At 45.1% G+C, this 22,855-nt stretch overlaps 1 protein-coding gene across 2 annotated transcripts in view; it reads right to left on the bottom strand.

The window, feature by feature from the left end:
• BABAM2 (BRISC and BRCA1 A complex member 2) overlaps positions 1–22,855 on the bottom strand; it is a 406,860-nt gene that overhangs the window by 9,736 nt on the left and 374,269 nt on the right. Inside the window, exon 11 of one of the 2 annotated variants that reach the window (XM_066266796.1) lies at positions 22,357–22,510. The exons of the other annotated variant lie outside the window; for it this stretch is intronic. Coding sequence (XP_066122893.1) covers positions 22,357–22,510 — 154 coding nt within the window. The remainder of the gene's footprint in view (positions 1–22,356; positions 22,511–22,855) is intronic. 2 annotated transcript variants of the gene reach the window in all.

The raw sequence follows: 22,855 nt of genomic DNA, 5'->3' as shown, positions 1-22,855 counted from the left end.
CAGAGTACATCAAATGTGGCAAGAAGAAATACTTTTTTTGTGAAACCCTTGTTTCAGTTATATATACTGGATTAAGCTATAAAATAAACGTCTTCCTGTGGACTATGGTAGAAGTCAGGAAGCCAGAGGTATAAAGGGAGGGCCCACTACATGCCAGACATCACGCGGTTTGTTTCTATCTGTATTATTTGACACTTACTCCTCCTGATGGGTCTCCTAGTTAGGTATTATTCCCTTCCTTCTTGCCAATGAGAAATCTACGATCCAGAGATGCAAAGTAGCCTTTTGAAGATCACGCATCTAGTGGGCGGCAATGCTACTCAGGATCCAGAGCTGGCGGGCTGCGGAGTGTGCGCGGTTTCCGCCTGGCCCTGACTGCGGGGTAGGGCACTGGGAGGGAGCGGGGAGCCCGGCCTCGGCCTCTCCTCCCTGCACGATGCTGAGTCACTCCTCCGTGTCCTCATCTCCACAGTGAAGGAGAGAGATGACATCGAAATTTTTCTTTAATGTGGTGATCCTCCCCTTCCCAAACATCATCTTTTTAGTTTCCTAGAGAACTTCAAGAGCTACTTACTGCCAACTCCTGTTAACTACATTTGCTCTTACAAACCCTTCTAAATGGTCCTCCGTCTTCTAGGGTTGTGTCCAGAAGTGTTGGCTGGTATCTTTATCCCTCTCTAGGGACCGGCACTGGGGGGCCTTTCAGTAGAATTATGACGTGACAACAATGGACAAAAGGGATGAACTTGACTTTCCTCGTGTTGTCCATGTGGTTCTGACAGTACTCACACGCCCAAGAAGACCAGGCCTGCTCTGAGAGTCTGAGAGAAGGAAAGAAGGGCAACATACCAGGAGCACACGGGCAGCGGGAGTGTTCTCTAAACAATTACCCCAGAAGGTTCCTGTAACATAAATTCATTTGGCATATTAAAACTCTCCGGGATTGTTGAGAAGCTCTGCATCTGCAAAGGACTCTAAAATGGTGGGCACTGTTATCCCAACGTAACTGATTGATGGACTAGAAATGGGGAGGCCTGAGTGGCGGTGCCCCCTCCTTACTTGCTATGCGACCTTGGATGCACACTTGACCTCTCTGTGTCCCAGAGGCCATCTGTAAAGTAAAGGAGTGGCTTCCTAGTTCACTTCCCGGTCTAATATATGATTGTCCATTATTCTTATTATTGCTTTGGTATCAATCCAACCACTTTAGCCAGAGACTGTTTCATAAGTAGAAGCAACTCTCCCCTGTGCTTTACTACAGGGGTTCCCTCAAAAGCCTTAACAAGCATCATCAAAGGCATTATACATGTGTGAGGTTTCTATATGTCTCCCCTTTATCTCCAGATAGGACCCCAAGAATGGATGGCCAACATCCATCCTGGCCATCTTCCTTTCATCCTTCAGACCAGCAGACAACCCCAAACTCACTCACTCATGGTTAGCTCCTGTGCTATCAAGGGTTGGTCCCTGCTGGGGCCAAGGAATGAACCTGAGCAGGGTCCCAGTCCGCCGAGGACACCGACGCCCGACTCCCAAGCTGGGAGCTCACACTGACCCTGGCTGGCAGTTGGTAGCTTGGCTTTCACAGTCGTGGGCAGGCCCTCCATGGCCAGCTCCTTCTTCCTGCCCCTGTCCTGGAACAGCCAAAGCAAACTTACTGCCTGGGTTCACTTTCTTCTCTGCTCAGAGCTAAACCAAGGCACCATCCAGCAGGCTAGATGTCTAGCACCTTTAATGACAGTAATAATAATTTGCATTTCTACAAGCTCTTTCATTGAGGGATCTTAGAGTGTATCACAAACAATAATTAATTCCTTTTGCAACTCCAGAGCCAGCTAAGTAGGAGTCCCTTTACTTTGCAGGTAAAGGGTACTTTCCTGAACCATGCAACATGTTGGGGGTCTCCCTCTCTACCCAAACCTCACCCACCCTCAAGCCCTGACATGAGCAGCAGGCCCTCCACGGAGTCTGCTGCTGCCAGCGCAGCCCACAGTCATTTGTCCTGCTCTCAGCCTCCACAGCAGGAACTATTGGGCTACTCATTTGGTCCTAATCAGAGACACGCGCGGTTGGAATGGGTCTTAGGATCTTGTCCAGGACAGGACTGGCCCTAACAGCACTTCTGAGAGGTGATCTTCTGACCTCTGACTGCGTATCTTTTGTGAGGGACAGTTCATTACTTAGAGGCATTTCTAAGCTACAGTGTTCTTCCTTCTCCAGAACTGCATTCTGTCCCCTGGAAACCCCCACCCATGGCTCTTACTTTTGCCTTCTTGAACCAAACAATCCTTCCTACATTGTCTGCAGCTGCTGGTTGGTTTCTCCCATATACACACTGATTACTTCTGTAGTCAGCTGGAGTGGAGCTTGGTGGTTCACACTAGCTGAGGTTTAGTGGGGCCTTGTGAACCGAATGGGGCTCAGCTGGAGCCACCGTCACATGCTCTGGGCGCCAAGGCCAGGCTGCCACCTGAGCGCGGTGGGCAGGTGCTCACTGGTGCCACTGGCTCCGGAGCCCTGCGGGGGCCGGCTTTAAGTGTAACTCTTTAAGTCCCCTCCCCTTCTGGTGTAGACACCAGAGGCTTCTGTACTCATTTCCGGGGGTGGCACCTCAGTGACACAGAAATACCCTAATTTTCTGCTGAATGATTGACTAAATGAATAAATATCCTTCTTTCTTTCCTAAATCTATTCTTAAGTCTAGGCAATGACTTCCAATCGCAGGGACTGGTTTTGGAGATCAAGCCAGATAATAACTTCTTTAGTTCTTTTTATTTTTTTTACCCTTTTTTTGTTAGAGTAAATAATTAGTGCTAAACTTTAGAAAAGGATGCATGGATGCTGAGCTGAGAACCAACACGAGGACAAGGGCTCCAGCACGACCCTCTTCTCCAGGGAGTTAGAGACGAGGGAAGCCCGAGGACCAGCGCAGGGGCAGAGGGGCAAATTAAATCCTCTACAATTTTATTTCAAAAAACTAAATCTTCTGGGAAAACCAACAACTCCCTTGAATGATTCGGGGTCCTTGCTAGTAGCTTTATGCCTGAAAGATATCCGTGCTCCCTCTGCCAAGAGCATATTGTTTGGGTGAGATTTCCTCGCAGTGGTTTACCGTGGAAGGAATTTTGAGCGTGCATCAAAGGCTGTTGTTTGGCTTATGATGATGGAGCCTCACTCTGCTTTGATTTCACATGATTCCCACTTTCTGGCCTACACTCAGGGGTAATCATTTCTGGTGTGGATTTGGCCTGGGTCATTGATCTGGGAGAAAAACTGGAGTAGGGCGGGGACCTGCTAGGGTCATTCTGTGGCAAGAAGCACATCTTGCAACCATTCCTACTCAATTCAGAAACGGTGCTGTCACCTACTACCTGTGTCTTGGGATGTTACCCCCGAGTCTCCCTGTATTCTCTCTTATGACCCACAGGACTCACAGGCCTGTTGTGAGGCAACAGTGCCAGGCATGTGGTAAGAACTCAAACCATGTTAGTTTCCTTCCCTGCCATCCTCCACTTCCATCTCACAGCAACATAAACACACTCTGAAGAACTCCTATGTCACATCAATTCAACAAACATTTACAGAATAGTTTCGATTTATGAGGGAGGCTGGGACACCTGAGACCACTGCCTGTACCTACCGCCTATACCTAGTAAGCAGTCAATAGTTGTTGAATGAGTAAATCAACTAACTTCATACTTGGTATTTGATACTATGCTTTCAAAATTACCTCATTTTAATTCAAGCAACACCATGTCTATAAAATAGAGGCACATGTTGAGGGCAGAATGGGATCTGGATGTGAGTTGAGAGGTGGAAATCAGCATTGCCATCACTGGAGGATCTTCTGTGCCTTCTGTGCCACAGGCTTAGAGAAGGAAGAGCATGGCTCTGGGCACCCACGTCCCACTGGAAGGGTTCTGGGCACCCCTGTCCCACTGGAAGGGCTCTGGGCACCCACGTCCCACTAGAAGGGCTCTGGGCACCCCTGTCCCACTGGAAGGGCTCTGGGCACCCCTGTCCCACTAGAAGGGCTCTGGGCACCCCTGTCCCACTGGAAGGGCTCTGGGCACCCACATCCCACTGGAAGGGCTCTGGGCACCCACGTCCAACTAGAAGGGCTCTGGGCACCCACGTCCCACTGGAAGGGCTCTGGGCACCCACATCCCACTAGAAGGGCTCTGGGCACCCACGTCCCACTGGAAGGGCTCTGGGCACCCACGTCCCACTGGAAGGGCTCTGGGCACCCCTGTCCCACTGGAAGGGCTCTGGGCACCCCTGTCCCACTAGAAGGGCTCTGGGCACCCCTGTCCCACTAGAAGGGCTCTGGGCACCCACGTCCCACTAGAAGGGCTCTGGGGCACCCACGTTCTACTAGAAGAACCCTGCTGAGTGCTATTCCCAACCCCAAGTCTGCCCATAGCATCTGTAGCTAAAAGTGAGAAACATTATCATGAGCTTGGGGATTTCGAATAGTAAGTTTTTAAAATCGAACCCATTGCAAACTGGGAGATTTCTTTCCCTCAGGCCCTTGGTCCTCTGGTGCCATGCCGGCGCTCAGGGCTTCTCCCCAATGTGAACTCCACTGGCTCACACCAGCTCTCCCACAGGGCCCTGCTGCACCGACGCCCCCGCAGGCCCTTGAGGGCAGAGGGCTCTTGTCCACAGGACTCTGACAGTTCCCTAGCAGGATGCACTACACACTTCAGGGGCTCAAAACCATGACACCTTTCCTTTTGTTCCCAGACACCTTTCAGAACCAAGAAAGGGGACAGGAAGTAATGTTGAGTTCTCAGCTACCATGGGCTCCCAGTCTTCTTTCTTCCCAACCCTCTAGGCCTCTGAGCTGCTGGGAACCGCTGATAGAGGCAGAATGAAAAGGGGGGTTAGGAATCTTTCAAAATTTGCCCACATGGCTGGCCCAAACACAAGTTCCAATGTGAGTTGAGAGGTGGAAATCAGATCTGACCACAAAGCTGTCTCACCCACGGAGAGTTCATAACAGCCTCTCAAAACCGCTCTGACAACACTCCCTGCAGAGGAGGGTGTCCGGCAGAATGTCGTCACTGCACACACCAGGCAACATGTAGCCCAGTGCTTCGGGAGTGAGGTCAGTCCCACCAAGGCGAGCTTGTCTATTCTGGACCTCCTAAAACACATTTCTCTGTGCTGTTAGCATGTCGCCTTTGAGGTCGAGTTGTGTGGAAAATCACATGAATTCCTTCACTGAGCCAGTTGTAGGTCTGAAGTTGGTAGAGAAGCCGAGACCTAAACTAGACCAGGGCCTACGGTGCCTGCTGGGAGAGGACCAAGTCTTTGTGCTCCCAGCCACCGGCACCCAGCTTCCAGCCCTGAGACTCGGAGCCAACCACACACTGCAGCACTGCAGAGGGGGGCCAGCCCAGGCCACTGTGGCTCCCCAAATCAAGGCCAAGCAGAGGTAACAGGCTGTTGCCGGCAAGGGGTCTTGTGAGAGGACCCCACAGACTGCTAGGATCCCGGGTACCAGGAGTGGCTGCCACATCTGGGAGTGCAGTTTCTGCCCTGCACAGAGGTGTCTGGCCCAGGGAGCAAGGGGGCTGAAATGCAGCCCCGGTTCTACTCGCTCCGGGTACCAGGAGTGGCTGCCACATCTGGGAGTGCAGTTTCTGCCCTGCACAGAGCTGTCTGGCCCAGGGGGCAAGGGGGCTGAAATGCAGCCCTGGCTCTACTCACTAAGCTGTGTGCTCTAGACACCCAGGGAAAGGGACAGACTTTTTCTACCCGAACCTATTAGCTGAACTCTGCACCAACCCAAAGCCGGCTTTATCTAGTGTGCATGAAGTTCTTCATAGGTCAGAGGCCTTAGATGAGGACTGCTCAAGCCTGGGCTTCGGCTTCCCTGGAATGCATGCCACTGGGATGCAAATTTTATGAATTAGAAGATTAAAAAGATTTGTTCTTTCCTCGTCTTTGTATTTTTAAGTTATCTTCAGGACCCACTCTGGTTTTCATCACCACAGTCATCCACCTACCCTGCTGCTCTGAGCTATTCCTACCCTACCCCATTGCTCAGACTTGGAGACTAAGGCCAACACAGACAGGCGTGCAGTGGGTTTGGGCAGCCACACAGGTTCTCAGGCAGCATCTGGCTCCCTTTCCTGTCACGGTCATCAAGCAACCCGATCAGCGTTTGCTTCCATGTAGATACAAATGGGTGTCTCACCTTCACCGTGCCACTGAATGCAGTCAGACCTACACAGCTGTGGTGTTTTTTTAAGTGACAGACACCATGGATACAGAGCCATCAGCTCACTAAACAAACACCGACATGCAGCAAAATAAGCCCCTGCCCTTTATATATTTCAACAATCTCAAAGCATGCTGGGATTGTAGCAGCTACAAGGAAGAGAGAGGCCCCCTTCTGGTTAGCCCTTTATTCATTACTTCAGGAGCTCTGCTATGAAATTTGTCATAGAAACTTGGATTTGAGAACCCTAAAGACCCTGGCCGGGTAGGCTCAGTTGGTTAGAGCACTGTCCCAATACGCCAAGGTGTGGGTTCAATCCCTGGTCAGGGCACATACAAGAATCAACCAAGCATAAGTGGAACAACAAATCTATGTTTCTCTCTCACTTCCTTTCTCTCTAAAATCAATCAGTAAATAAAAATTAAAACAAAACCCCTGAATGCTCTAGTCCAGGGATCAGCAAGCTTTTTCTATAAAGGACCATAGGTATTTTCAGCTTAGCAGGCATATACTGTGTCTCTACAATTCTGCCCTTGTGGTGACAGCAATCATGCTCGATATATAAGCGAATGGGTGTGGCTGTGTTTCCAATAAAACTTTATTTATAAAAAACAGGCAGGTGGCTAAATGTACCCTTAGGCTGTTGTCTGCCAATTCTATCTAGTCCAACCCTCCATTTTCAGAGGAGGTTGGGAGTGATTCCTTCACAGTCTTAGACCCACCCAAGACCAAGAGCGGTGTGGCCTGGCAGGGGGAACAGAGATGGCTAGTTTGGCTACCCACTGGGCTAACTGCAAGTAGAGAACTGCAGGTTAAACCCAAAAGGATTGGAAAAGACACCCAGAGAGGTGTAACCATCGCTTATTTCCTCATAAGTAGATGTTGCTAACGTTCATTCATCAGTTAGACTCAGGCACAGTCTGAAAGTGTCCCTGGGGAAGGCTGGACAAAAGGGAAACAGGGACCAGGAAAGCCACTGGCACCTGCCTGTGAACAATATGAGAAGAAAACAGCAAATTCATTTTTTCCAGGCAGCAGCTAGTCAAACATCTAACAGTGCATAAATGGTCAGAGAGGACAAACGCTCTCATCCAGGGCTGAGAACAGGTTGTTTTGGCTGTCAAGCATTTTCAAAACAAGTTTTCTTGGTCTCATGACAGGCTGTGGCAAGAACAGGAAAATAAAGAGAGTGGAAGATCCCATGATCGCTGCTCCGGGCTTCCACGTGGGCTGGCCTGCCTGCACGGTCAGGCTTGCTTTCAGAGTGTGCAGATCAAGCTGGTCTTAGGGCTAATACCTCCTTGCCAGTGATACCATTAATAAAGTGATTCCCCTAAGAACTCTGGCAGCGGTTAATCATTCTAGTCTGGGACGAATAGGTCAAAGTCACTCTTAAGCCCAAGGGCGCTCTTCTGTTCAAACCTATGCCCTGCTTTGTTTTAATTTTCACCTCATGTTACGTGGGCCAATTATTTCTCTGGGACTGAGGGTAAAAGCCATCTGCCCTTAGGTGGATTTTTCCATCTCAACCGCAGAACACTTGGTCAGGGTGGGGCAGAGATTGATGGAGAGGGCTGAGATCAAGCTGGTCTTAGCGCCATGAGCTCCCCCAGCAGTGACCTCACTCTTGAGGGGGTTAACAGACTCCGCCCGGAGGAGCGGGTGAGTCAAGCACAAAGCCGCATGGAGCAGCGCTGAAGGACATGCAGGCAAGTAGAGATCTGGAGACCACTGTTGTCAAGTACCCAGAGAAAAGGTTCAGACAACAGCTGGACAAGGGTGCCGGGAAGTTTGAGATGCACTAAGTTATTATGGAAAAACCCAAAGGAGTAGATCCAGACTTCAGTTCAGACTCAAATTCTAAATAGCCGTGTGACCGTGGGCATCACACTTTCCTTCTTAGGGTCTTCTTTGTTTCACTTCCAAAGCGAGGTGGCTGGACTACCCTTCCGGCTCCGAGCCTGTGATCCTCAGACGCGCCAGAGCAGGGAGCCTCTGGTCAGTTACCACCATGCCTACTGCAGCCGTCGCAAGTCACTCACAAGGGACAGTTAGTTAGTTCCTGGACGAAACTCTGTGAAAGAGGGCTTGCTCTTTATTCCATGACACAAGTTATCAGACCACAAAGGCTTTCTCCATTCGGCCAACTGTCCGAATGTTCTGAAGAAAGCGGGCAAGGGCCGCATGAGGACTGGTATGAGACATCCTACTCCACTTCCTCCCGGCCCCCTGACACACACAGTGGGACCCATCAGTGTTCACTGCCTCTACCCAGGAGGTGAGCTGAAGACACTGCCACACTGCTGTGCTGGGACTTTGTTACCTCAGAGAGAAGACTAGAAATAAATGAGTCTCCCTTCCCCGAATAGACAGATTGTCCTCACTGATTCTTGAGCTGTCCCTCCGTACCAGATGCCCCCCTAAATTTAAACTTCAGATAAACAACAGAGAATGAGAATGTTTTAGTATAAGTATGTCCTAAACACTGCACGGGATATACTTATACTACATTATTTGTTGTTTACCTGAAAATCAAATATAACTGGGCATCTTTTATTTTCAATTGCTAAAAGTAGCCATTGCTAACTCTGGAGAACAAGAGTCCTCAAAGCCCTGGACACTGAGTTGGCAAATAGGGTTGAAAGGGCCCAAGACAGACTTTCCTTGACCGTGTTCCACAAGCGTGACCACAGAACTCAGTTTTTACTCCAAGACCAGAGTACCTATAACAATTCACATATCTCCACTGAGACAGAACGTTGTATCAATACATAATTTTTTTGATTTAAGAAAAACCTTATTGCCTACATAAAAAAGATCAAACATCAGTGTGGCAGTTAATAACAATAGTTCCCATTAACTGGGCACCAACATTGTGCCAGGCAATTTTGCCATCGTTTTCACATTTAACACAGTCCCCTGTGAGAGAGGACTGTTTACCCTCCTGTACAGATGAGAACACTGTCTACAGAGTTAACAAAATACTACTAGACAGTGGGAGGGCCAGGGTGTGAATTCTGGCTGGTTTGATTCCAGAGCCTGTTCCCGCTACTCTGCAGAAGGGCTCACCTGCCTCTTTGTTTTCTGTCTGCCTCGTCTATTCCTGCTCTCTTCAGTGCATCCTGGCCTGAGACCCCATGCTTCCTGGCCTCAGGACACTGTTCCCTCTGGCAGGGGTCTCCTCCCTGCATCTCTGCACATCATATCCTACCCATCCCCCAGTGTCAGCTTCCTTGACCTTGGGAAACAGACACTATCTCCTTTCCGCAGGACTCCTACTGTGTTTCACCTGCAGTTTGCACATATTGCTGCCTTAATAAAGAAAGTTATTTATACAGAATTTTCATCCGACCACTAGTTCTGTGAAAGCAGGGACTATGTCTGAGACATCACTTAACATAATGCCTCAAAGCCATTTTAAATTCAATAAACATGTGCTTAATGAAAGAATGAATGAATGGAAAAAATGCTGGTGATCTGGGCAGAATCTAATCAAAATGTCTGTTACTCCACATCCACACTGGGTTCGCCAAACCTGAGCGTCAACCAAAGCAGAAAGCCTCGAACTCCAGCTACAAAGAGCTAAACTCAGTTGTCTGGCGAATTTGGGCTAATTCAGGCCATTAATCTGAGGAAGGGAGCAGAATATCAGTCTAAAAATTAGGAAACCCAATGTATATCCTCAGTTCCTGAGCTAAGTTACTCTGTGACCTGGATAAGTCACTTCCCTGGGGAAGGGCTGGGGGAAGGCTCAGCGTCACAGTATAAAAGAGGTGTAGTGTAGAACCTATTCATAGGGATGCTATGAGAATTACAGGAGGTAAAGTGTGTAAAGCCTTTCTGGTTGTGCTGGTGTGCTGTAAGTACTCAACTCATGTTTATTATTATTACCATCCTGAAGATGATCAGGAGGGACAGGATGATCCATTATCATTAATTTTGAGAAAAACCACCTAATCTGGCCTTTACACATAAGTTCCCATATATTTCATTATTCTAGACAACTGGAAAAATGAGTTTAAGGATTATCCGATCCCTAAACAATCAATAATGGCAAATTTGGTTTTCTAAATTTTTATTTCAATTTTTAGAAGAGCTATAGAGCTTCCTGCTTTGCAATTCTGACTTATACTGAGTGGGCTGAGTAGTTAATGCCACAGACGGCCCCAATGTCAGAATGGACTCTCAAGCACTGATGGACCATTCCAAACATCAACCAACAGGCTGTGTAGTTAGGGCTCTTCAAAATGGGCAGATGAGTTTTAACACATGGAAGGCAGCAACCTTGTGTGTGTGTGTTTGTGTGTGTACTGTGGTCCCTAGTGCTTTGCACATACTCTGTATATAGGGTCTATCACTCTACAACGCTTCCAGGATGAGTTACTAGCAATAACACAACTGCGAAACCACTGTTACACTTGATTCTCATCATTTCAGCTGCTCTAAAGCCTGTTCTCCCTACGGCCATGGCATCTCCACCTGGCAACTCGGCCCTGACCATCCAGGGCACACAAGGGGGCAAATCACTTCTCTCCTCAGAAGTGACTTTGGATTGATGACTACCCGAGCTCACTGTGGCCTCACTTCTGCTTTTTTGGCTTCCATTTTCCATGAGGCATGACTAAGCGCCAGAGGTCCTGCCTGTCTGGGAAGACAGCAGTCACTGGAATTTTCGTCCCTTCTCAGTGTGCAGCCTGGGAAGCAGTGTCCTTCTTTCGGCCCGTTCCAGTACAATGCTCCTTTTCTTCTTTTGAACCGATTCTAGTAATAAGTTCGGCCACGACATGTTTACCTTCCCTTATAGGTACTCAGTGCCAGGTCTTCATGCTCTCAGGAGGGCTCTTCTGTTCAGGAAGACTCTGTGCTTTCCCCATGGCCACAGCAGCCTCCTGCTGAGCCGCTAGGAAGAGGCCCCAGGCCAGGCCACAGCAGCCTCCTGCTGAGCCGCTAGGAAGAGGTCCCAGGCCAGGCCACTCCCTGGGGAGGGGGATGGGTACATGCATGCAGAAATGCTGACCCCAGCCCTTGGCTTCACTGCGCTGTGCCTGTGAGCAACAGAGTAGGATACAGGCTTAGTTAATAAAGGTGGGACGTCGGAGGCAGCCTAAGCTGGGCCCTGGACAGTGAGCAGGGCACAGGCTTCTAATTTTGGTACTGGCTGTATGGCCTTGGACACGTTCTTCCAGGAAATGAGAACGATGAACTGAGTGTCAAGTCTATGCCAATCACTGCATTAAGGGTTTTATACTAATTATTTCATTTAATTGGCACCGCAGTGGTTAATGCTTACCATACTCAAGCCTGGCTGTCCTAGATGATCTATGCAGCCTTCAAGTTCCGTGTCCTGAGACTGGCCCCCCAAGGTCACACTTACCTTCCTAGCTGCATGCCTGCTGATTTTGCAGGTCACTGGAGTAGTGGTTAACTACTCCAAAATCTGCTCCTGCTTTTGCTCACCTCTATAAAGCTTCTATTTTAAAAAGTCATGACTTTAGTTCATTTTCACAGGTGGTCTGAGTTAAATGATCTGACAACAGATGAGACAGAATCTCATTTCTGCAGAAGCAAGACCTCTGCCTGTCATTAATGCTGTGTACAGAATGGATGGTCCCGATCATTCTTTGATGCTTCCTTTTCTTCCCCCCTCTAGAATTCATGCCTTAATGAGAAGTGATAGAAATAAACACTTGGCCCTCCTGCCTTGGCTGGACTCCACATCACACAGGACAGCCCTGAGCAGCCCTGGCAGCACCTGTCAGAACCCAACACGCACATCTGAACAGTCAAGCCTAATTCCCAAGAAGCTGTTTTAACTTGACATCTGAAAACATATTACATCTAGAATTATTTCACTGGGTGTGTGTTTAGGGCATATGTGTGCACGTTCCGCGACTGAAGTGTTCTATAAATACCAGATACGGGCTGTACAAAAAAGCATCACGTACAGAGTGTACTTAATTCCATTTAGCAATGTTTTCAATTTGCGCCTGACCTCTGGCAATGGAGATGGAATTTTCTCAACATGAATAAAAAAGTATGCTAAGCTACCTTGAACACAATTTTCCTTTAAAATGCCCAAAATAAATTAGAATTTAGTGATCATCTGCTTTTACATGAGGGTACTGAGTCCTAGGAAGGCCAACTATCTTTCCCAAGATCACACAGGAAATTGATAATGGTGCCCAGATGAGACCCAGGGCTCCCAACTTAGCATTTTATTTACTATATATTTCTTCTGCCAACGGTTCAAAGGCAACTCTGATTCCATTAATAAGTACATGTTTCTACTTTGGTAAACTATAAAAACCCCAAATCAACCCTCTACCCTTTCCTTTCTGACTCTCTAAGACATCTATTTTTCCAAGAAAGAAAATATATGACCATAACTCACAACCAAGGAAGTAGCTGTACTTGGTTATCACGAACATTTTCCAATGACTGAGGGAAAACTAGACCCCAAGCCTGAGCACTCAGTAGCTCTCACAGTGGCACAAGTGACTCCATTTCCCTGGCAAAGATGTGTTGCCCTTCCCGATGTTCTTCCCACGTGCAGCTTCGGGCTTCCGTGGCTGTGACCAGATGGAAACCCTAGCCCTGCTTTTCACTGAGAAAGCAGGATGGACAGTGGATGGGTGAGGTTCAGTCCTTGAAAGAGCCCTCAGAGGGGCCAAAGGGTGCCAGGAGCACAGACGGAGGCCGGGAAAGGTCCGAGGATCCCGCCGAGGGGAGTGCTGCGTGGGGCTGTGACACCCTGTGCCTGGTACTGCCTGAGAGCACTGAGCCCAGCCAGGGATGAGGGCTGCATTAGTGATAATTGATGGCCATGCTTTTTAATGGAGCTTATCATTTCACAGCAGCAGATGTCAAGATCTAATAAATAACACGTTCTCTCTGACCTACGCAGTTTGGAGCGGATGCTTAGATGTCAGGCAGATCTGGGTGCCTCACCACTGCTCCCTTCTGAAAGCAAAAACAAACCAAATCCCTTGAAGAGACTTTTCAAAATGACTCTCTTTGTGAGTTCAAGGATCCCCAAATGCCACGATATTAATTTGCTTTATTTTTCTCTTCACTGCATCTGTACTTCTCAATGCTGGGAGAGAAGGGGAGCTTGCCCTCGCAGGAGCCCAGGGCATGCAGGAGAGGGGAAGGCTTCGGCGACCTTGACCTTCCTCAGACTGGGTGGGCTCACCCCACTGGCTCCTCTCCTGTCCTCTCAGGGTACTCCCAGGCACCCGGAAAGTTCCCTCTTCTCTCCAGAGGGGAGTTCAGCAAAGATGAAGTTGGGATTTTTTTATAAAGGGAAATTCAAGGCAAAACAAAATAAAAAAGAAACCCCGTGAATCATAGCAGCAGCTGCGCTTGGAGCTTCTGTCTCTAAGGTCTGACCCCGATGGCCCTCGTGGCAGAGCTTCCTGGGAGCCCAGCCAGGTTGCTCTGGGTCGCTCAGCGCGGTCCCTGCTGCCGGCTCCCCCTCCTGCCCACAGGGGCTCAGATCTGCAGCTGCCCCCACCCCGCAGAGGGGTCAGAGCAGGCAGCACTGGCCACAGTTCTTATCTCCCTGGTCATTCCCCTACCTTTAGTGCCTGAAATCCAGATATAAAGGGAGAGATGGGGGGCAGGGAGGCAGCAGTCCAGGAGAGGGGGGGGGGTGTCGCAGAGTCCCCCACCAGGGTGTTCTCTAGTGCCGAGTGGAGTCTGGATGCCAGGTTCCACAGCTGGTTCACTGGGCTCCCTCTGGCCAGCTTACCAAGCACAGGGACCGCCTGACTTGGCGACTAAATCTCAGCAGAAACAAAGCGTAATTTGAGCTGCCTTAAGGAGCTACGATGAAGGATCCATTTCTAGAGAAACAAACACATACCTAGGCTCACATTATAACCACTTACACTTCACCAACACCTCTCCCCAGACCAAACCTCCTCCCCAGAGAATCCGCAGGCCTCAGGGCTCGTGTGACCCCACTGTGACGCACCCTCCTAGAACTGAGATTCCCACACTGTGCTCCCTGGCACCCTAGGGGTCCAGAGGGGCCTCGGAGGCCACACACAGTAAGGGGTGCGGACGGGTTGCAAACCGAGTGCGGAGATCTACCCCATTTTCCTGAGTCAAGGAGAGGTCAATTTTTATCTGCTTTATTCAGAGGACTGGATTGAAGCATTTGGGAGTTAATGAGAAGTCTGAAAAAAATAGTACCTTTGAGAATGCTAAGGTATCAACAATGAAAAATAACTGAAATATTCCAGAATGTACTATTTTAAAAAATTATTGAAAGAGAGTTATTCTGCAAAGAGAACTGGATGACAACGAATGGGAGCACTGATGGTGAAGAGCAGCCCCCGGGACACGTGGGCGTTTCTCAACAGGAGAGCATCTTTCTGACCGTGGGCAAGGAGGGAGACCACACAGGACTTCAGGAGGTTCGTGGTGAATGACTCTCAGGTGTTGACGGAGAACATTTTTTTTTCCAAATATTCTTCAGTCATTCCGTTTAGATCATGAATTTAATGTGACAAGCCACTGCAATAGGTGGTTTCCCCAAATGAAGTTAAGTTCTATTCTATGAACCTACTTAGGTCTTTAGGATCAACCTGCACTTAGTACAATAAAATTCATGGAAAAGTCACTTCATGTATTCATAGATTTATCAGACTAGAAAGAATCACATAAAAATCACTTGATTCATTCTTCTAGACATATCTAAGTTAGCAAGTAGGTAATTGGTGGGTTCAGGTTTCTTTTATTTGTTTTTTGATAGTTGGGTTTATGTGGATCAAATAACTGAAGAATAGACCCCCCCCCCCCACTTTCCAAACTGGTTGTGCTGGCACCAGGTAGACACTACCACAGGGGACAGCAGCCATGGATGAAGCAGCTGCAGCTGAAGAACTGTGCACCTGAAGCTTGTATAATTTTATTAATGTTACCCCAATACATTCAATTAAAAAAGAATCGCTGGCCAAATCACTGATGTTGGGGGAATGTTAATGTGGTGCATGTGAAGAAAGCAATGTTCACTCTATCTTTAAAAAAATCTCTTTTCTTCCTCCAGGGATGATGGTGCTGAGAGCTAACATTTACAGAATGCTCACTACATGCCAGACCCTACGCTGGACGATTCACCCACCCATTACCACGTGGCAGGCAGACTTCTAAGACAGCCTCCAAGATTCTGCACCTTGGCTTATACTCCCTGTATGATCCCCAGGACTGTGAAAATGATGGATTTCATTCCTGTTATTGGGGTATGTTACCTGGAACAGCTGTCTTTAAGAAAGGTAGATTAACTGGTAGGCTTGACCTTATCAAATGAATCCCTTAAATCTGGGACTGGAGGTCTGCAACAGGGAAGTCAGAGATGAGAAACAGGAGAGAGATCTGATGTACCGCTGCTGCTCTGACAATGGAGGGGTCACGTGGCAGGCAACAGCCTCCCACTGACAGCCAGCAAGAAAACAGGGACTGCAGTCCTATAATCACAAGCAATGGAACTGTGCCAACAACCTGAATGAGCTGGGAAGAAGCCCTCAGCCGCAGTGAGACAGCAGCCCTACTTAACACCTTGATTTTAGTCATCTGGGACCCTGGACAAGGAACCCAGGCACACAGTCCTGGGCTTCTGATCCACAGAAAGTGTGAGATAATAACTTGTGCTGTATTAAGCTGTCACATTTGTGGCAATTTATTAACCAACAATAGAAATTACCCCATTTGATTCTCATAATAACCCTCTAAACTAGCTTCACTGTTTTATAGATAAGCAGATAGTCTCAAGGAAATTATGAATTTGTCCCAAGTCTTATTTGCTGGGTAGTGAGGGGCAGAGACAGGTTTAAACCTGGTTCTGTCTTGACCAGGGCCAGTGCTCTTAATTGGCACACAAATTACCTACCCATATTTATGTTACTCGAGTGCCAGGACTTGGAGGAGGGAGGCTTGGACACGTGGCAAAAAGAATGGGGAACTCCATCTGTCTGCCTGGGTGTGGATATGCAGTAAGGTCAGAGGCCCTGTGTTGAGCCAACTCCACTAGAAGTTAGCTGTGTGCCCTTAGGTAAATCATTTAATCATTCTGAATGTCAGTATGTTTATCTGCAGGAAGGGCAGTGAGAAATTCTGCACTGTACCCCTCACAGCGCTTCAGTGATAACCCCGTGAAAGTGTGTTAGGGTGCACTGTAATGGATGAAGTCCGCAAGGAAGACAGAGGTGCCTGGATGTCGTGTAGGTAGTGTGCTTTTCTGATGGTGGTGAGTCTCAGTGTCCTCTTGTATGTAGATTAGATTTAGTCTCTTTGATGGCTTGCTTCAAGGAAGGCATTTAAAAATTAGTGGGGTTTTTGTTTGTTTGTTTTTGCAGGGGAGAGGGAACAGGGATGATTCTCCATTATCTTTACTTAGAAATTACAAAATAAGACAGGATGTAATTTTTCTCTCTTTTCTTAAATTCTTTATAATTTAACCAAATATTGAAAGCCAAAGTAATAACAATTTATTGTGGGATTCATAAAATGTGTGGCAGTGAAACATAAAAGAGCACAGAGGACAGGTATAGCAAGTACAGAGAGGATTACACTATTTTAGGTTTTTACATGATACTTAAAGTGTTATATTAATTTATGCTATACTATATGTTAAGGAAGCATTGTAGTATATTAATAACTAAAATATGATGCAAAGTTATAGCTGAGAAGCTAATAGAAGAGTGAACAGTATATTAAAAAGTATTCAAATAAAAGGAAGATTTTGAAGGGAAGAATAAAGAAATAAATAATAAACAAAAAATGGAATTAAACAATAAATAGTAAGATGTAAGACTGAAACTCAATCAGCTCATTAATTATATGAAATGTAAATAAACCAAATACTTGAATTAAAAGGCAAATATTAGACTAGATTTAAAAACAATATACAAAAGGTTTCTTTGAAATATAAAGATATACATAGGATGAAAGAAAAAAAATAAGAAAGGATATAAGAAGCTAACTTCTTATGCAAAAAAATAAATATAAGAAAGTAAAGGCATCTATATTAATATCAGACAAAAATTTCAGGTCAAGAAGTATTACCAGAAATAGAATAATTTCATAATGATGGAAAGAACAATTGCCAAGAAGATATAACAATTCTAAACATGTATGTACCTAAATAGATGTAATAATAAATACAAAGAAAACAACAGTAATGATATAGATGATTTCAATAACACTAACAATTTGGCTAAATATGTATACATAATACTATGCCTCAAAACTGCAGGACACACAATTCTTTTCAATTTCACAGGGACTAATTACCAAGACAGACCATATGTTGAGCCATAAAACATATCTCAACAGATTTCAAAGGATTAAAATCTTATAGATTATGATCTCTGGCCAAAACAGAATTCAATCAAAAATCAATACGACATCTAGAACAATCCTCAAACACTTGAAATTCAAGCAGCACAATTATAAATAATCCATAAATCAAAAAAGAAATCATAAAAGAAATTAGAAAATATTTCTAACATAATGATAACGAAAAATAACATATCAAAATTTGTGGATGCAGCCTGACCAGGCAGTGGCGCAGTGGATAGAGCATCGGACTGGGATGCGAAAAGACCCAGGTTCGAGACCCTGAGGTCGCCAGTTTGAGCGCGGGCTCATCTGGTTCGAGCAAAAGCTCACCAGCATGGACCCAAGGTCGCTAGCTCAAGCAAGGGGTCACTTGGTCTGCTGAAGGCCCACGGTCGAGGCACATATGAGAAAGCAATCAATGAACAACTAAAGTGTCGCAATGAAAAACTGATGATTGATGCTTCTCATCTCTCTCTGTTCCTGTCTGTCTGTCCCTATCTATGCCTCTCTCTGACTCTCTCTGTCTCTGTAAAAAAAAAAAAAAAAAATTTGTGGATGCAGCTAAAGCAAACCTTAGACAGCTTTAAATCTTAAAGGCTTATATTAAAAAAGAAGAACAGATTAAAATCAATGAGCTAAGTTTCCATTCTAAGAAGCTTGGAAAACATCAAATTAAACTGAAAATAAAGAAAAAGAAAGGGGAATAAACCCCACAAAACCCAAACATATAAATAATCTGAAAATAAGTAGAAGAAAATAATAAAGATAAAAGCATAAACTAATAAAATAGATAATATCAGCAATGTCAATTTCTTTGAAAAATAAACCCCTACCCAGACTGTTTTTTTTTTAAAAAGAGAGAAAAAATTACAAATTTTCACTGTAAAGAACAACAGAGGTTATATCACTGTAGCTCTTATAGATAGTAAAAGAAAAATGAGGAGCTATTATAAACAATTATGGAAAAACTTAAGACATGATGGTTAAATTCCCTAAACAATGCTCACAAAACTTGCTAAAATTAACACAAGAAATGAAAAAACTGAATATCTCTGTATTTAATAAAGACATTACATTTTTTCCCACAAATAAAACTCAAACACTTAGAAAAAAATAGCACCAAACCCACACAAACTGTTTCTGAGAACAGAGGAGGAAGAAAAACTTGCCAATTCATTTTCTGAAACCAGCTTGTGCTGTTATCAATATCTGACAAGGACAACAGAAAAAAAATTTCAGATCATTAATGAACATAGACATAAAAATCTTAACACAATTTTATCAAGTTCAAATCTAGTAATATAGAAAAGGATATAATATCATGACTGAGAAATGTTTGTTTATTCTTGGAATGCAAGGTTGGTCTAACATTCAAAAATTAATTAATGCAGTTCATCACTTTAATAGCATAAAGAAAAACCATGATCATGTCAAAAGAAGTAGGAAAAGCATTCTACAGAATTCAACACCCATTCATGATAAATACTTAGCCAAGTAGGAATATAAGGAAATTTCTTCAATGCGATAGACATCTATGTAAAATCTATTGCTAACATCAACCTTAATGTGTAAATATAAGGTCAAATGTTTGCTCTCACCATTTGTGTACAACATCGCATTGGAGGTCCCAGTTGGTACACATAAGAAAAATAAATTTAAAAAACATAAAGAGCATAAAGATTGGAAAGAAAGAAGTAAAGCTCTTAGATGATAGGACTGCCTATGTAAAAGAAAAAGTGCTAAGAAGGGGGCAATAGCTAACTCCACGTTAGCATGGATGGGGAAACCGTAAGGAAGAAGGTTGAATGAGTAGATTTGAAGGGGCAGAAAGAGGGTGGGAGGAAAGGAGTGAACAAAGGCAATGTGGGACCGAGCAGAAGCTAAACCCAAGGGTCCTTCATAGGTCCACTCACTGACTGACCCTTCTATCAAGCCCATCCAATAGGGAGGAGTACAGACTTGTTTTCCAGGATGAAGTTCAACAGGTTAACAGCCCTGCCTACAGCCACAGAGCATACAGGATTAGACCTTATGGTAGAAACTGGGGCATGTGGGGCATGCATGACCCCAAAGCCTCTGCTCACTCAGGAAAGAGTATTTCATATGTGAGGACAGAATTTGCTGGGCCACCACGAGCAAGAAGCATATGTCACAGGAAAAGTGCTTGTCAGTGCCAGCAAGTATCCTTTCTGAGTTCACGTGTTTAGGACTTTGCTCTACAGGAGGGAATAAACAGCTGACTCCACTCACAGGGGCTCTACTGCTGTTTATAAACCATGAGAGTATTTATGTCACGGGCAGAGCTCTTGAAAATTATAGCCTTTTACGCACTGTGTGCATACAATATTTTCACGGGACAAAGGAACAGGGTGTGTAAGGTGTGCTGCAGTTGACCTTTATTTTGTCTTTTCCCTCCAACCTTCTCCATCAACCTCAGGTCTGTACTGCAAGACAGATGCCTGGCTGTGTTTATCCCTTACCTAGCCTTCTGACAGGGCCCAGAAAAGTCACTTATTCCCTTTAAGAAGGCAGCTTTTAAATTATTTCTTCTTCCCAGCATGAGCTGCTGGCATTTTCTTTTATTACATCTAAAATGGATCCTCTTACTACAGCAGAAAGCTGAATTTTTTTCAATGTTGCTTCAGATGTTTTCTTTAGACTGGTGTTAACATAGAGCAAAATGTCTCTTGCAACTCTGAACCAATCTGTTAAGATAAACAAGCTTCATTTACAATATTCCCATACTGAAATCAGAGGCTTGTGGTCTACAACTCCTTAAAGATTCAATTCATACATGCTACAATGTCTACTTCACACACACACACACACACACACACACACACACACACACACCAAGATATCTTTGCCATGGAAACCACAAAGACACATCTGGCTCAGACTCCATAGCACACAACACAAATAACAATCCATCTTCTGGGGCAGATCCTATGTATACCCAGGGAAAGGCCGGAGAATTAAATAATGGCAATACCTCAAACATAAAACTTACTTATCCCTTTTTTCAAGACCATTTCAAGGCATACAAGTCTTAATCATTGTTATTAGTTACATTTGCATATGCTTGTTCTTATTCCTTAAATAGATTTTCAGACGTGAGTATCACGGCTAAAAAGAGCAAACACAAGGAGAAAGGGCATACTGAAGTTTCAGATAACAGCATTCCACAGATAAATCTGGGGAGGCCCGCATTTCTAGAGGAAGCCACTCTGTCATTATTTAATAAGAGTCCCGATCCTGCTATAAGCAAAGGTTTTGTGCTGCAGAAGGTATAGGTGGTGCTAACAGGTATGCTGGGAGGGAGAGAGGTCTCAGGGAAGAGAGGCAAGAGCAAGACGTCCTGCTAATCAACAGCATTTCAGGTCTGGGAGGCCAGGTTTCACTAGTAGGTACTTTTCAAACTGTTGGAAGTTTGATATGATGAAGGCTTGGTATCTCCTGCCAGGCTACAGATTTCATGAACACATGGACAATTTCTAATTTGCTTATCATTGTAACCCCAGCATATAGCACACAGCCTGGAACATGGTAGATGCTCAATAAATACTGGATGAGCAAATAAAGAGGATGCTTAACAGATAAGTCTTCATTTGTGTGACTCTTTGGATCTGATCATCCTTCAGTTGGGATCATAGGTGTGAGCATATGGCTGTTCAGAGTGATAAAGTAATAACCACCTGCTACTGTAACTATGATTTATATTTAGAAACTATGATTTTGATCCACTGTTGCTTCTATCTAGGAGGCCACCATTCACGAAGACTGGTGTTCCACATACTAAAGTCTTACACATAAAAAATACTTAGCATGTTTCTACATTTACCTATTCCTTCAGACCGGTGAAAGCTCTCCACAGAGGTTTGTGTGCAATAGCTGTAACTCTAATCTCCAAACTCTAGCTGACTTCATCTTCTATCAAATTCCCAAGCTACTTCCATAGGGATTTTAATAGTTGCAAGCTCTTTGTGCAGCCACTTAATCAAGGAAAACACAGGCCCTACTGTAGGCAATGGCTGCAGAGATGCAATGAGGTATGTAATTCACTGTTTCTCCAAAGACGTTATAGTTTCATATGAAAAACAGGTATTGGATTCACGTATTCACTACTAAGCAAAAAACTCAATTTGTTTACCTTCTGCTGAAATGTTCTATTTAAAAAACAACAACATGAAAGCAGCTGCCAACATTTCCATCATCGACACCATTTATCACAACTCTAATTCTCATTCAGTGCTTAAAGCATAAAAGAGGCTCAGGGTTCTGAATACTTCGTGTGAAATAAAAGGATTCTGTATATAATATCTCTACAGATCATTAATAAGAAAATCAAGTATGTCAATTTTTATATATTTTACAGTGATAATATTTTTGTTATTCTAAGTTAAAACATATTAAAATTAATTTCACCTCTTAAAAAAATAATTTCCACTTAGTACATCTCTAGAGAGGTGGATCTCTGATAAATCCTGTCACCTATTAACAACAGCACAGTCTACCTGATGAGGCTAGATAAGGGGTTGGCAAGCTTTTTCTGTAAAGGACCAAACAGCAAATATTTTTGGCTTTGCAGGCCATATGCTCTCTGCTGTAATGACACACTCTGCCACGGTAGCAAGAAACTAGCCACGGAAATAAGACATGGGCGTGGCTGTTTCAATAAATATTTATTTACCAAAAACAGGCACAGGCCTGTGGGTGATAGCTTGCCAACCCCTGAACTAGATAAAATGGTCCTACCTGTAGGAAATAACAAAGGAGTCACTTACTTTGCTCTTTTGGCCATTTCATTTCCATCCCATCTGGGGCTGTAGGGGTAATTTTTTTGGGCTTGGGAATAAAGCTGTCCGCTATTGGTAAAGTGATAGATGGACTGAAATGTGAGAGTCGGCTGGTCTCGAGGGAAAAACAGGGGCAGGTCAACTGCAAACACAGAAGAAAAGGAAGAGAAAGTTAGGGTTTAAGAGCATCTTAATATAATTCTTTGGCTAAATCTGAATGTTGGGTACAAGACTCTCTTTAAACCACGAATACCAGTTGGGGCTTAGGTACAGGTGTGGAGAGAGTTCACAATCTAGATAGAGAGGTAAATCACACACAGTGCGCATTTAACCGATCTGAGGCATGATGTGTAGGGGCGGCGGGAATGCCATCTGCACTTCTATGGCTCTTCCCTTGCCCAGTGTTCTGCAGTGGAGGTAGCTGTCTACCTGGTTTCCATCTCTATTATCCCACGAACTCCTCAAAGACTGGCCAGTGTCTTCCTCA

The sequence above is a fragment of the Saccopteryx bilineata genome, chromosome 3, assembly GCF_036850765.1.
Source record: "Saccopteryx bilineata isolate mSacBil1 chromosome 3, mSacBil1_pri_phased_curated, whole genome shotgun sequence".
In the NCBI taxonomy this organism is placed as follows: domain Eukaryota; kingdom Metazoa; phylum Chordata; class Mammalia; order Chiroptera; family Emballonuridae; genus Saccopteryx; species Saccopteryx bilineata.
Note: the sequence above shows the minus strand (reverse complement) of the source record. Positions and strands in the feature narration are given on the sequence as shown.